This window comes from Apodemus sylvaticus, chromosome 20, assembly GCF_947179515.1.
Source record: "Apodemus sylvaticus chromosome 20, mApoSyl1.1, whole genome shotgun sequence".
Lineage (NCBI taxonomy): Eukaryota > Metazoa > Chordata > Mammalia > Rodentia > Muridae > Apodemus > Apodemus sylvaticus.
In genome coordinates, this window is record NC_067491.1 from 51,062,712 (window position 1) to 51,077,352 (window position 14,641).

At 40.4% G+C, this 14,641-nt stretch overlaps 1 protein-coding gene across 1 annotated transcript in view; it reads right to left on the reverse strand.

The window, feature by feature from the left end:
• Positions 1–14,641, reverse strand: part of Cry1 (cryptochrome circadian regulator 1) — a 54,595-nt gene that overhangs the window by 17,637 nt on the left and 22,317 nt on the right. The window contains exon 2 of the mRNA XM_052165668.1: positions 4,221–4,329. Within this exon, the coding sequence (XP_052021628.1) occupies positions 4,221–4,329 (109 nt within the window). The remainder of the gene's footprint in view (positions 1–4,220; positions 4,330–14,641) is intronic.

Genomic DNA, 14,641 nt, shown 5'->3' on the forward strand with positions numbered 1-14,641 from the left:
TATTTTCAGCTGTTTTGATTTACACCACCAACACCAGTATCCTAGAGTGACTGCCAGCTGTATGTATTATTTATATTAAAAGGATGTCTGTGAAACTACTAAGAGAAAAATAAAGCATTAAAAAAGTTTCCCTTTCTTGAAGGTCTTGAATGTATCAGCAGTTAAGAGCTGTGTATTTTCTAGAAGAACTGAGGAAAGGACATATATATTTTGCTGCCTTGCTCCTATTTGTTAGCACAGACATGCTGTTTCTTAAATTTAAGAATACAATGTAAATGAGGATAGAAAACACTGTGTATACATATTTATGTATGTATATATTTGTCCCATGGTAAGGCATACAGACTACTAGTAAAAAACACAGCATTTAAAGCTGAGAGTCCCCTGGTGAGAAGACTGCTCACTCTGCTGCCACACTGCAAAGTGCTCCTAGTCTGCATACGCACTAGTGAGCTGAAGGCTTGGAGTGTGCAGTGCGCCTGGGCATCGCAGTGTCCATGATGCACTTGTGTGCACCCTAGCTGATGTCTTCTGGATTCTGTTGTACTTAGCTGTGTTTCTTAGAGTCCTTGTAGTTTAACAACAACAACCCTTTATTGTTGGAAAGTCATGGAAACCTTTTGCCTAATGAGAACTTGTAATTAGTTCTATGTATTTTTTTGAGAAATAATATGTTTAATGGTGTCTTGAGGTGAGTCAATAAATAATACTCCCTGCTAGTTTTGCTTTTTGAGTTCAGGCATGTACATCAGAGAGGAAAAGGTAAGAATATATAAAGCATCATTAGTAAAGCTAAACTGAAGGTAATATTTCTAGGTTTAGGACAAACCAGCTGGCTGATGGTCCACTACTGAACTGAACAGCAGTATTTAACATGACCTGTTCTGTCAGCCATAAGCAGCTCTCCCTTGCACGAAGGGCTGCCACTCTGAAATAGCACACAGGGGAATGAAGTGCATGTGGAGAGACATGGACCTGTCTGAGCACACTTCCCAGGTCTTCCTCTAAACTCATTAACCTCTCCATCATTCACTTCTTCCCTGGGAATGAATTAGTGAACATCTCTCCATAAGAAAAACCGAAAAGTCGGAGAGAAGAACATTCCTTGAACATTAAATGATTTATTTACACACCAAATACTTCTAGGAAGGCCCTTCCCTGACATGCCTTTTTGTGACTGGATTATTCCTTTTCTATCTTTGAGGTGAACAGCTACTTCTTTGATTCCTTCCTTTCTATAATTTTGAAAACTATTAATTCCCCACCCCCATACTGCTGACTTATACATATTTGGTATTCACTTGCTACTGATTTTTAATTTAATTCTGTTGAAGTAAGAAAGTACAATTTGTGAGACTTCAACTGTCTGCTACCTATTTTATGAGTGTGGTCCATTTTGGTAAATGTTTTTTGTTCATCTGTCTACTTTGTAATTTCTGGATGTCCTGTTCTACAAATATCAGGTACATCAAACTGATTGATGACATAGTAAAGAAACCCAGCAGAGTTCTCTTTTTTATGTTGCTGAAATAAATGTTCCAGAATAAATGGAGGCTCTCTCCCTGTGTGTGTTCATGCACCTATATTACAATCATTAATAAGTGTGTGTATTAGTATGTGTGTGAGAGAGAGCGTGCATGCCTCAACATGCAGACGGAGGTCAGAGGACAACTTGCAGGAGTCACCTTCTCCTTTAACCATGTGGTCCAGAGACCAAACTCAATTTGTCAGACCTGGTGACAAGGGTTTCCCCTGATAAACCATCTGCCAACTCTGTGTAAGATGACTTGAAACAGTAAGATGCTATTCTATCCAGAAGAAAAAATTTTAAAATGTGCTTAAATTACATACTTTTATTTTATGTGTATGAGTATTTTTCCTGCATGTACTGTTTTACATGTTTACATGCATGCAGTGTTCTCAGAGGCCAGAAGAGGGCACTGGATCTCCTGGAACTGGAGTTCCAGATGATTATGAGCTGTTACATGGGTTGTAGAAACCAAATTCAGGTCTTCTGGAAGAAAAGCACTTATTCTTAATCACTGAGCCATCTCTCTAGTCTGAGAGCAGAAAATTCAACAACATAAAAAAAATTGCTGGCCTGAGAATAGGTTTGTCTAAAAACAAAATAGAAATCTTGGTATTTGTAATAACTAAAATCTTAGAAGACATTTACTTCTCCACTTTCTATAAGCTGTGGATGAGGTATTACCATTATTTCCAGTCTGCTTTCTTGTTAAAACTCTTCCACACACCTATGTTAAATGAGAACTCTACCATAGTGAGCAGTTTCTACTAGCTAGGTATTAATTTCTTTCATACTAACAAAGGAAGGAAAGAAGGAAGGAAGGAAGGAAAGAGGAAGGAAAAAAGGAAGGAAAAAAGGAAAGAAGGTAAGCAATACTGACTTAGGAAGGTAAGTAATACTGACTTGTTTCTAGCACTGGAGACCTCATTCAGGAAAAGGAGTATCTCTTTTTCATTAGAAATACTGCTAAGTTTTCTGGGCATGGGAGTACAAGCCTTTAATCCCAGCATTGTGCGGCAAAGGCAAGATGAATCTCTGAGTTTGAGACCGCTCTGGTCTACAGAGAAACCTTGTCTCAAAAAACCTGGGGGTGGCGAATGAGGCAATTTCACAAAAATAAGATAAATCAAATATCTGCAATATATGCAGATATATAGTTAGGAAGCACATGTGTAATAAGTAGGAAGGAAAGAATATAAAAGGGTAGTCAGGAAAATCAGCTTCTGTCTGCTCTGAGATACTGAGAGGAGCTAACTGTATGATCTCAGGCAATTCATCTAATGTCCCTTAGACCAAATTTTCCCTTTGAGAAGTTTTCATTGGACTAAAACAAGGAGATCAGTAAGACTGTTCAAATTAAATCAAAACAACCAAAACTCCCAAGTACTATAATTTAAATTATCAGTAAAGTTTCAATGTTACAACCCTTTGATCCCAGATGTCCTTGTCTTAGGGTCTTTTCCTGTAGTTGTGATAAAAACACAAGCAACTTAAGACAGAAAGGGTTACTGCGACTCCCAGTCCTAGAGCGCAGTCCCTTCAGACAGTCTGATCACATGACATCGAAAGCTGCAGAGAGTAATGAACCTGCAGCTTCTCAGCTCAACTTGTCCGCTCACAGCCCAGGATCTCAGCCAGAGAACGGTGTCCCCCCCCCCCCCCCACAGTGGATGGGTCTTTCCACCAACCAACAGTCAAGACAATCCCCCCCAATCATGGGCAGAGGCCTATCTCCCAGATAATTTTAAATATCAAGTTGACAGTTGACATTAACCATCACTGCTCTCTTAAAAAAAAAAAAATATCTCGGGGCTGCAGGGATGGCTCAGTGGTTAAGAACACTGATTGCTCTTCCAGAGGTCCTAAGTTCAAGTCCCAATAACCACATGGCTCATAACCATCTGCAATGAGTTCTGGTGCCCTCTTCTGGTATTTAAGCATACATTCAGGGAGAACATTGTATATATGTATACATACTAAATAATAAATAAATAAATATATCTTTTAAAAAATTATCTCAGAAGGAACACAAATGTGGGCAAAGATGTTCATTGGCTACACCTGTATTAGCAAGAGACCTAAATGATAGCAAGACACTCAATAGACAACCAGCAAAAGAAATAACATTACAACCATACATGCTACTACTATAGAACTCTATAAAAACTCAGGATATAATATGGAACAGAGATTGTGTATAATATGCTCTCATCTGACTGTTAGCACAGAGAACAGCTAACACAGACAACCATGGATGTCTAAACCCTCATAAATTTTTGTTCCTACGAAGAGTGTTTCCATGTACATACTCATGTAACATGAATAATTCCTGCTCTGCGGGGAGAGGCAGTCTGAGGTCAAAGAAGGACCTTGTCTTTTGAAGTTTTCTCTGCTGTTTAATTTTATTACTAGCATTGTCACTGAAGAAAAGAGCTTCAATTTTAATTGTTTATATTTTCAAGACAGAGCTTCTCTGTGTCGCCCTGGCTGCCCCTGAACTCAGAGATCTGCCTGCCTTTGCCTCACAGTGCTGGGATTAAAGGTGTGCGCCACTATCACCTGACCAAATTTTTTTATTTAAAAATACTATTTCCTATGCTTTCCTCATTTACCAAATATGTTTATTTATTTACCAAGTATTTTACTTTTCTCCAGCAAAAGCCATTATTTATGCATATATTTTTCAAATTACCTTGAAAAGCCTGGGAAATACATCAGCTGGCTGTCCCCGAATCACAAACAGACGAGAATTTAATTTTCGGAGATTGGCATCCAGATCCTCAAGACACTGAAGCAAAAACCTAGAGAGAAAATATTACAATTCTTAAGATGCACACTTAAAGGTATACAATATTGTAACACTGGATTATTCTACAAGTGTAAATGCTAATTTGTCATTCTATGTATTGGTAATTTAGTATTTTACAAGACCATACTTATGAGTTTTTTATTACATCACAATCTCCAATATTGTAAGCAAGTCTTGAATGAAATCACTAACTTTCATTTAAATAATCTAGTAAAAATTAACTTGTAAACAAAAAATATGTAAACAAAAATTACAGCAATTAAATGAACTAGTTTCATTGTTCAAACCTGATAAAATGAATTTTTTCTTATAAAAAAGTCACTTTGAAAAATCTAGAATATCTTTTATTGGGAAAAATGGAAGCCTTCTACGGGGAAACTCTGAACACCTGAGTGTGAGGTGTGGTGCTACACACCAGTGATCACACAGCTGAAGATGGCTGCAGGGCCTCAACCTCAAGGTTAGCCTCAGTTATGTAGCAAGTCTGGGGTCAGCCAGGGATACTTGAAACTCTGATTCAGAAAACAAAGCAAGCAAGCAAACAAGAATTATTTTTCTAGAGAATATTGCAATCACCTAAGGGAAAGAAACCATAACGTCCTTTTCTAAATTAAGAAAAAGCAACAAAGATTCACTGAATTGTAGGACATTAGTTTTTGACTGTGGAGAATACCAAATTATTGAGCTTCATGAAGTGGGTGAGATCACAGGCTTTTTCAGTGAGGTGAACAGAAACGAGGTTTACGTGTGAGAGACCCTGGGGAAGCTTCTGGAGCAGCAGCGAAGACTGCTTACTGTGCTCTACTGGGAAGAACGAGGGTTTCCCAAGAGCAAGTCCAGAAGGGGTGCCTGCTCTGGAGGGTCAGTCTCTCTCGCTGTCTGTTCCTAATTTCATCCAGACTCTGTTCCCTCAGTGGGGCATACTCAATCTATGTCTGCTTTGCTTCCTCCACGTTCCTTAGGTTGAAGTTTCTTATTCCTTTGCCTTTCCCACAGCTATATTCTCACTGAGAAGTAACTGCGGAAAAACACCCCAGAAATGCACGATCCAGTAGGTGCCCAGAAGCTAAGTGCCCAGTCTTTAAGGACAGCAGTGAGCACATGGACAGCACAGAGGAACCTGGTTCAGGGCTCCAGCACACAGTACTGTCCGGAAAGTCTGCTTACTCTGGGTATTGTGTTTTCCTCCATGTTCGTCCTGCTGATGTGACTACTGTAAAGAACTGTAGTTATTAGTGACCTAAGTCCTGTCTGGCGTGCTCTTCTAGCAGGTGCCCTCTCCATCATAGCTGTAAGGGCCACAGTGATGCACCCACACAGACATGGAAGACACTCGTCACTTCATCTTAGGAAGTCACACAGTGTTGATAAACAGATGGAAATCAGACATCATTCTCACTTTTCTATCTTAACTAGCATCTTTCTGTCTTGGTTTGGAGTTACTTACCAACCCCTGAGCCCCACTCTGACTCCCTACTACAGTATCTAACTGCTTTGAGAGAAGGCTGTTGTCAGTAGATGCACACTGACACAAAACCATCTGAGAGGCTCCGCATCTTGTGTGCAAGCACACACCCTCTCATAAGTGAGCAGTGCTAGCTGTGGCACTAATGGCACTGCATGTGTTTTCTTAGCAAGGTTGGGGACAAGACACAAGGTCCTGTGTGGTTCAGGCTACCCTCAGGTTTGCTGTAAAGTCAAGGATGGCCTTAAACTTCTGATCCTGAGTTTTGAGACTCTAAGTATGTGTCACTGTGCTAGGTTTTCTTATATGGCACAAGAGGCTGAATCTAGCATTTCTCACATGTGAGGCAGGCACTCTCTCAATTCGGCAGCTGTAGCCCCAAAGAGTATTTTAGTTTAGTTTTTTTTTTTTTAGATTTATTTATTATTTATATGTAAGTACACTGTAGCTGTCTTCAGACACACCAGAAGAGGGCATCAGATCTCATTACGGATGGTTGTGAGCCACCATGTGGTTGCTGGGATTTGAACTTAGGACCTTCAGAAGAGCAGTCAGTACTCTTAACTGCTGAGCCATTTCACCAGCCCCCAGTATTTCAGTTTTTAAAAAAATAATTGCTAAAGATTATTATTTGTGAGTATATGGCTGAAAGTGTAAATATTCGTGTGTGTGTGCGTGCGTGCGTGCGTGTGTGTGCGTGTGTGTGTGTGTGTGTGTGTGTGTGTTGGGGCAGGGGGTGCCTGTGCATATCACTGGAGGACAGGGAAGGGGAGGTCAGATATTCTGGTCTCTAGTCCCACCTATTCCCCTGAGGCTGGGTCTCTCCCTGAACCTGGAGCTCACATCTAACTCTGCTCTCCTGGAGACAGCAAGCCTCCACAGTCCTGCTCTCTCCAAAGCACTGGTATTGCTGGCACTTGAGGGGCACCAGGCTTGTTACCCTTTGCTATGATCTGAATTCTGGTCCTCAGAATTGCGCAGTGCTTTTTTAACTAGTCTCAAGCTCACCTTGGCAAGGTATATTTGAGAAGCCTTAGATGTTAATAAAGACCAAATAATTTTTGGTAAAAGAAATAGAATGAACTAGTTTGCTTAAGTAGAAAGAGCACAAAGCTCACTTGTCCTGTAGAGTAAATCCAAGGCAGAGGTAATCTCTGAATCTCTGCTGTTATCACTAAGTCCATGTTTCTATTGAAACTGGCAAGAAGAGCTTTTCATACTAAACTTGATGGTGGAGTCACATCTATAAGAGGTAAGGTGGAAGGACAAAAACACCAAAAGGATATAAGTAGTTTATAAGATGTACAACCAAGTGTAGATTAACATCACACACATGAACTCATATCCATGCACCTACAAGAACTCATATACACCATACACAACACAGAAAATCAGTGCACATTTATAGATCAAATAAAATTTATACTGCATGTGTCAATTTATGTTTAGATGCATGTAAGTAACTGGAAAGTTACTTACCAAGGTACTTATTATATCTACCCTTGAGAAATGAAATTCTGGTTAGAGATGAAGATGGACTAATATTAGCTTTATTAAAAAAAAAAATCCCAGGATTTACAACCAGTACACATCCCTGCAGAGCAGAAAGAGTGGGACCGGACTCCTGCACCGCACACATTCCTGCAGAGCAGAAAGGGTGGGACCGGACTCCTGCACTTGCTTTACTTCTGCTGAGCCCCTTCACAGACGAGTTTATGCTTCCGAGCACCCGTTGCACACATGTTTCAGAATCTTAACAAGTCTAGCAGTTAAGTATTATTCATGGATCAACTGTGAAAAACCAGCCGGGCGGTGGTGGCACATGCCTTTAATCCCAGCACTTGGGAGGCAGAGGCAGAGGCAGAGGCAGAGGCAGAGGCAGAGGCAGAGGCAGAGGCAGAGGCAGAGGCAGAGGCAGAGGCAGAGGCAGAGGCAGAGGCAGAGGCAGAGGCAGAGGCAGAGGCAGAGGCAGAGGCAGAGGCAGAGGCAGAGGCAGAGGCAGAGGCAGAGGCAGAGGCAGAGGCAGAGGCAGAGGCAGAGGCAGAGGCAGAGGCAGAGGCAGAGGCAGAGGCAGAGGCAGAGGCAGAGGCAGAGGCAGAGGCAGAGGCAGAGGCAGAGGCAGAGGCAGAGGCAGAGGCAGAGGCAGAGGCAGAGGCAGAGGCAGAGGCAGAGGCAGAGGCAGAGGCAGAGGCAGAGGCAGAGGCAGAGGCAGAGGCAGAGGCAGAGGCAGAGGCAGAGGCAGAGGCAGAGGCAGAGGCAGAGGCAGAGGCAGAGGCAGAGGCAGAGGCAGAGGCAGAGGCAGAGGCAGAGGCAGAGGCAGAGGCAGAGGCAGAGGCAGAGGCAGAGGCAGAGGCAGAGGCAGAGGCAGAGGCAGAGGCAGAGGCAGAGGCAGAGGCAGAGGCAGAGGCAGAGGCAGAGGCAGAGGCAGGCAGATTTCTGAGTTCGAGGCCAGCCTGGCCTACAAAGTGAGTTCCAGGACAGCCAACGCTACACAGAGAAAAAACAAAACAAAACAAACAAAACAAACAAAAAACTGTGAAAAACCTTGAATTTCTATGTCTATAAAACTGAAGTATAATAGGGCCCATATCATAGACACTTTTGTGAGAGCTGAATCAGTTCACACGTGTGGTGCTCACAGAGCAGTATCTGAACACAGTGAGCACCATTATGTGTTATTTAATACTTTTCAGCTTCTTCCTTGCTACCAGCTTCTATTTTTACCACAATAACTCTAGTTTTATCACTTGCTTGTATTTACTGCAGTGCCTTAAAATAGATCTGCCTACCAACAATCTCTATCACTATAATCCATTTCATTACACATTATCAAATCATTGTGGGACATATAATCTTGTACAAAGGTCTTCAAGACTCATTCCTTATATAGTAAAGAACAAAGTATGTTCTCAGCTACCATCTAATGATCTCAGGGTCATTTTCTGCCTGCTCCCTGCTGCTCCTCTATACCAAGCCACTACTCTTTGTACATTCATTCTCTTGGAAAATGTGATCTATTCTTTCTTTAGTCTGAAATAATTTTGCCAATTCCTATCTCAAGTTTCTATTTTATTAAGTCTTAAGTCTTCCAGTTGAAGGTCTTTCTCTATTCTCTTAACTGTCAGAGGGGAATGTAGTTAGTCCTAGAGAAAATTCAAATTGTTTCTTATAACACACAAAACTGCATACAAGCATGTATATACATGTATACATAGACACACAGACACAGACACACAGACACACACACACACTTACAACCCACTTGTTTCTGTGGATTTCATATTAAGCACATATGTCTGATTCTTTTTTTTTTTTTTTAAAGATTTATTTATTATATGTAAGTACACTGTAGCTGTCTTCAGACACACCAGAAGAGGGCATCAGATCTCATTATGGATGGTTGTGAGCCACCATGTGGTCGCTGGGACTTGAACTCAGGACCTTCGGAAGAGCAGTCAGTGCTCTTAACCGCTGAGCCATCTCTCCAGCCCCCTTGTCTGATTCTTAATTATACAGCTTTCTCAACCTATGTTTTAGTTTCTATATCTGGTAAATATCATAGGTCTGGCATAGGGTATTGAAAAGAATTGAAGTAGTATAAGACGCGAGTAGGCTTGTTTTACATAGCTTTTGAGATGACTAGAAATACATAAAACCAACTAGTAGCACAATGGCTAAAATCCATTAAACAGGAAGTCAGTCTGACAGTTCCTCAGAAAACGGGGAATGATACTTCCAGAGGACCCTGCTATACCACTCTGGGCATATACCCAGAGGATTATAATAATACCCAGAGGATTATGTAATAAGGATACATGCTCCACTATGTTCATAGCAGCCCTATTTATAATAGTCAGAAGCTGGAAATTAGCTGGAAATTAACATTGCCCCTCAACAGAGGAATGGATACAGAAAATGTGGTATATATACACAATGGAGTACTATTCAGCCATTAGAAACAATGAATTCATGAAATTCTTAGACAAATGGATGGAACTGGAGAATACCATCAAGTGAGGTAACCCAGTCTCAAAAGAACACTCATGGTATGCACTCACTGATAAATGGATATTAGCCTAGAAGCTTGGAATACCCAAGACACAATGCACATATCAAATGATGCCCAAGAAGAAGGAAGGAGTGGCCCCCCAGTCCTGGAAAAGCTCAGTGCAGCAGTGTCGGGGAATACCAGGACAGGGAAGTGGGAAAGGGTAGGATTGGGGAACAGGGGGAGGGAAAAGGGCTTATGGGACTTTCGGGGAGGGGGGGATCCAGGAAAGGGAAAAATCATTTTAAATGTAAATAAAGAATATATCGAATGAAAAAACTCCATTAAACAGAAATTATTGTTACTTTCCCTTCAGAATAATTTCTATTCTTGAGATGAGTGGGGAGGTGCAAAATCATACTTCCAACACTCAAGATGTGGAGCAGGAGGATCACAGGTCCTAGGGCTATATAGCAGACCCATGTGACCCATCTCAAAAAAAAAAAAAAAGACAGAAAAAAGGGGTACTACCTGTTTTTGAAAACAAAATCCCATGTATTTATATGTGTAAGGACTTGGGCATGACAGTAGGAAAGAACGAATTAGTTGGACACTCAGCTTATACAGAATCTCACTACACGTGCACCTTTACCTGAATGTGACTGTAAGCCAAAGTTTGATTTTCACCAGTGACAAAGCCAATGCTAATATAAATATCTATTTAATTAAAAGGTACAGTACAATAAAAACTCAAACTTGACTAATCTTAAAGCCTGTAACTCTGTGGCAGCACTATAGAAAAATAAACCTTCAATAGTGTGTAGGTTCAAGTATCAAGACACTGATCAGTGAAATTTCTTTTTAGTGATAAATAAAAACTACTATTTGAAAACTATACAAAATCTAACCCTTTGTCCTTTGTCCTCAGTTTAGAATGGGATCACTCAGAGTTCAGATTGTGTGCTTCAGAGAACATCATTTCAACATTCATATATTATAAAGATGTGTCTTAAAATATCATTCAACACTGAACAGACAAATTTGGCAAACACTACATAGTCACATACTCCCATTTGAAGGTTTGACTAATATAACAATAGACTGGTTTTTAAATACGCCAAATGATAGTAAAACTCACTACAATCCTTTATGTATAGAAGCACAACTTAATTATAATACTGAATGAACCACTCTGAAATGAAGAGATTAATGCACTTCTTTATTTTAAACATTTTAAGGAATTTTCCACTAGAAATCACTACCTTTTTTACTACTATAAAAACGTACATGTAGTAACTTCCTTATGCTACTTCCAAAAGATGATTTCAACATGAATCAACAGAAATAGTTTCTAAAGTAGGTCATCGCTATAGCAACCAGTGGGTGGTTTAGCATACTCCCATCACAATGACCTACTTTCTAGTCTGTGCTAGAACAGCTTATATAACTAGTATTTCTAGTTCTGTCTATAAAATAGTCTGAAAAAGGCAATGGCAAGATACAACACAATCCCACTGCTACTGAAAACAAGACATTATGAATTCACATAACACAGCCATCTGTCCTATGTCATAGTTTCTACACTGTGTCATATACAGTCATATACACTCTTAGACTTTCTAAACCAAAACCATACAGTGTTGACCCTAGAGACCTGATTTAAAGAATATATACTAAAATCATTAAAAAATCACATGAAGAACATCTCCATGTATTATTCTGTACATATGAAAACAAAGATGTGGATCTACTATCATAAATAATAAAAAATGAAGGTTTTCAGCCATAACCCAAGTATTTGATTAGAGGTTTTAAAACTATAAATAGCAATTTATGTGTCTCTAAGTATGCAATAAGGTTTGTATATGTTCCACTTTTTAAATTTCTAACAAATTCTTAGTAGTTTCATTTATTCTGTCAACTGTGATACACATTTTCTTAATAGCCAATACTTAAGCATTTAATCCAGATGAAGTGAGAAGGGGTGGATGGGGGAACAGGAGGAGGGAAGAGGGCTTATGGGACTTTCGGGGAGAGGGGATCCAGGAAAGGGGAAATCATTTGAAATGTAAATAAAGAATATATTGAAGGAAAAAAAAGAAAAAAAAAGTTCAAGGATGCAGTGAAGGTAAAGAAGGGCCTTTTAGTATCAATACGGTTTAATGGAGATGGAGAAATAGATGTAGAAATAGAATGAAATAGATGGCCACTGGCCAGCAATTTTTTATTAAGGCCAGGCTTAATTAAAGCGATTAACACTTTCTAATGACCACACAATTTCTGACCTAAAGCAGAAGTGTTATACATATCTACTTAATTAATCACTAAACAAATTAATTATGTCATGAGAAGGATTGTAAAGCTTGGCTCAATAGTCAATGGAGAAGTAGGATAGGAAAGGAATATTTGGTGCATGTCTATTTCTCTAGGCATGAAGGTATACAACCCTGTATCACATTAAAAAAAAAAAAGCCACTACAGAGTTGAAAACATATCATGTACATTTTCCAAAACTCAGCTCTGAAATGAAATAAAAATTTTAATTTGGGGCCAGTGAGATGTCTAAGTGGGTAGAGGCACTTGCCACCAAGCCTGAAGACATAAATTTATCCCTGGGATCTACATGATAAAAGGAGAGAATAGATTCCTGTAGTTATGCTCTGGTCTCCAGAAATAGACTATGTAATGTGTGCATGTGTATATGTGCAAGCCCATGCATGCATGTGTGCAGACACACAGACATGCAGGCAGACAGACAGACAGACACACACACACACAAATAAATGTAAAAATATTTAAATTTAAAAAAGAATTTAAGGGCTAAAAAGATAGCTCAGCAGTTAGAGGCCAAGATTACAACCATAGCAAAGAATTAGATATGATTATGTTTGACTCCAAAGCTGTGCTCTCTGTATTATATAACATTACTTTTCTATACAGTATGCAACAATACGGAGTGGCTAAGCTAGTGCCACCCTGTCCTGACCCCTTTTGGGTTTACTTCAATGGTTCGAGACCTCTATCCATGGATGTTCACATGTGCCCTGGCAACATACTGAGATTTCTATGACCTTGATGATAGTCCAGGTGTATTAACCAAAACAATTACTGTAAACTAAATAACTAAAGAAGGTAAACGTCAAAGGTAACTGTCATGTTATGTCTGAAATACTGTGTTCTTCTAGGAATGAACATTTCAAGGTTACTCTGACCCTCACCTAACTGTGATATGAATCTTGTTCTTTGTGGGGTTTGCCTTTTAAAATCCTGAACTCCCGAGCTTAGGCACCAAGAGGCTGAGCATGAACCTGCCTTTGGTTCCTGGCTAATAAGGGACTCATCATTTTTAATTGGCTTAATCAGTATGGTTGTCTGTATCTTGCTCGAATGAATTATTACAAGAAAATGTTTCAGAAAAACTAATCAGGCAGCTTTAAGGATACAAGGTCGGCTGAGGCCATTCTCTTTTTCCATCACGGTGGGATGAGTACACACCGCATCAGCTCACTTTCCCTCAGTACAAAATACCTGCAACAAGAACTTACAAGAGGAAGGCTGCACCTTAGCCCATGCTCCAGACTTCAGTCCACGGCCTGAAGTTTTGCCTAAATTAGAGCTCAATGGAGGGAGCTGCGATGAAGCACAGGGCCCACCTCCTGCTGGATGGACAGATGGACGGACGGACAGGTGGGCGAGCGGAGGCAGGCAGAAGGAAAAGACCTATCTCTCCAGAGCGGGGTGGGTCCCCCCTACGCCCCCATGTACTTCTTCCAACTAGGCCCCACATCCTAGTTCCTACTATTTCCCATTAACGCTATCAGTGCATGAATCTATCAATGCAGTAAGCCACTTATAAAAACACGCCATGATCTAAAAGGCTTTCAGTAGTGTCTCAAGCCAGACACTGTCACTTCAACAACGCCTAAGACGCAATGGGTCAGGCAAATGGGGAGTAAAGAACTTCAGTCACACAATGAAAACAAGCCCCTCCCAGACTTCAGGTATCCACAGGTAGTGATTCTTCACTCATGCTCACTTACAGATCTGCTGAGGTCGGTCTACTCACAGAAGAAACCTGAGTGTGTGTGTGTGTTGGGGGGGGAGTGTTGCAGTAGGAAAGAATCATGCATGTCAATCAATCAAGACATTGAAGCAGGAAAGGCAATCAGAGAAAAACATCATGCCTAAATCAAGAACACTCATAAATATGGAGAATGGTGGGGAAGTGTTATTGAAAAAACATGACTATATTAAGCATCATACATTCTAAACTGTGTATATCCCTCAAGTTTTACCACTTCAAAATATATTAAACTTCAATGCCAAATGAAGCCTTTTACTAACCCTGTTGACAGTACATTGGATTAAGATATTCTTAATAGAAATAGCTAATAAGCTCATAAACAACAGAACTGAACATTCCTTAAAATAACTTTCTGGGCTGCTCTAAAAGCAGGGTGCTAGAGTCAGCATTAGCCTGAGGATTTCTACAGAGCCCTGGAAAACTTGAGCTTAATCCAGGTTAAGGAAGACAGAAAATAAAAGCCCAAGGCTCATCAGAGTAAGGAAGCAAAAAGCAGACCCTCCTCCCCTAGTCAGAGCTTGCAGAAGCTCCACTCCCAATTCCGCTCCCAATTCAAATGTGAATATGACAAACACAAAGTCACAGGATAAGTCAGGGTAAACAACTGCCTTCCTTCCCAGCCTTGGAAGGATAAAAAGTTTACCCTTGAGTGGAAAGAGTAAAACATAAAATTTACAGTGGGCAACAGTGGCACCACAGAGTAAGCCCTGACCAGAGAGCGCAGACCACTCCGAGTCACCATGTCAGCATCACACACTGAGGTGATG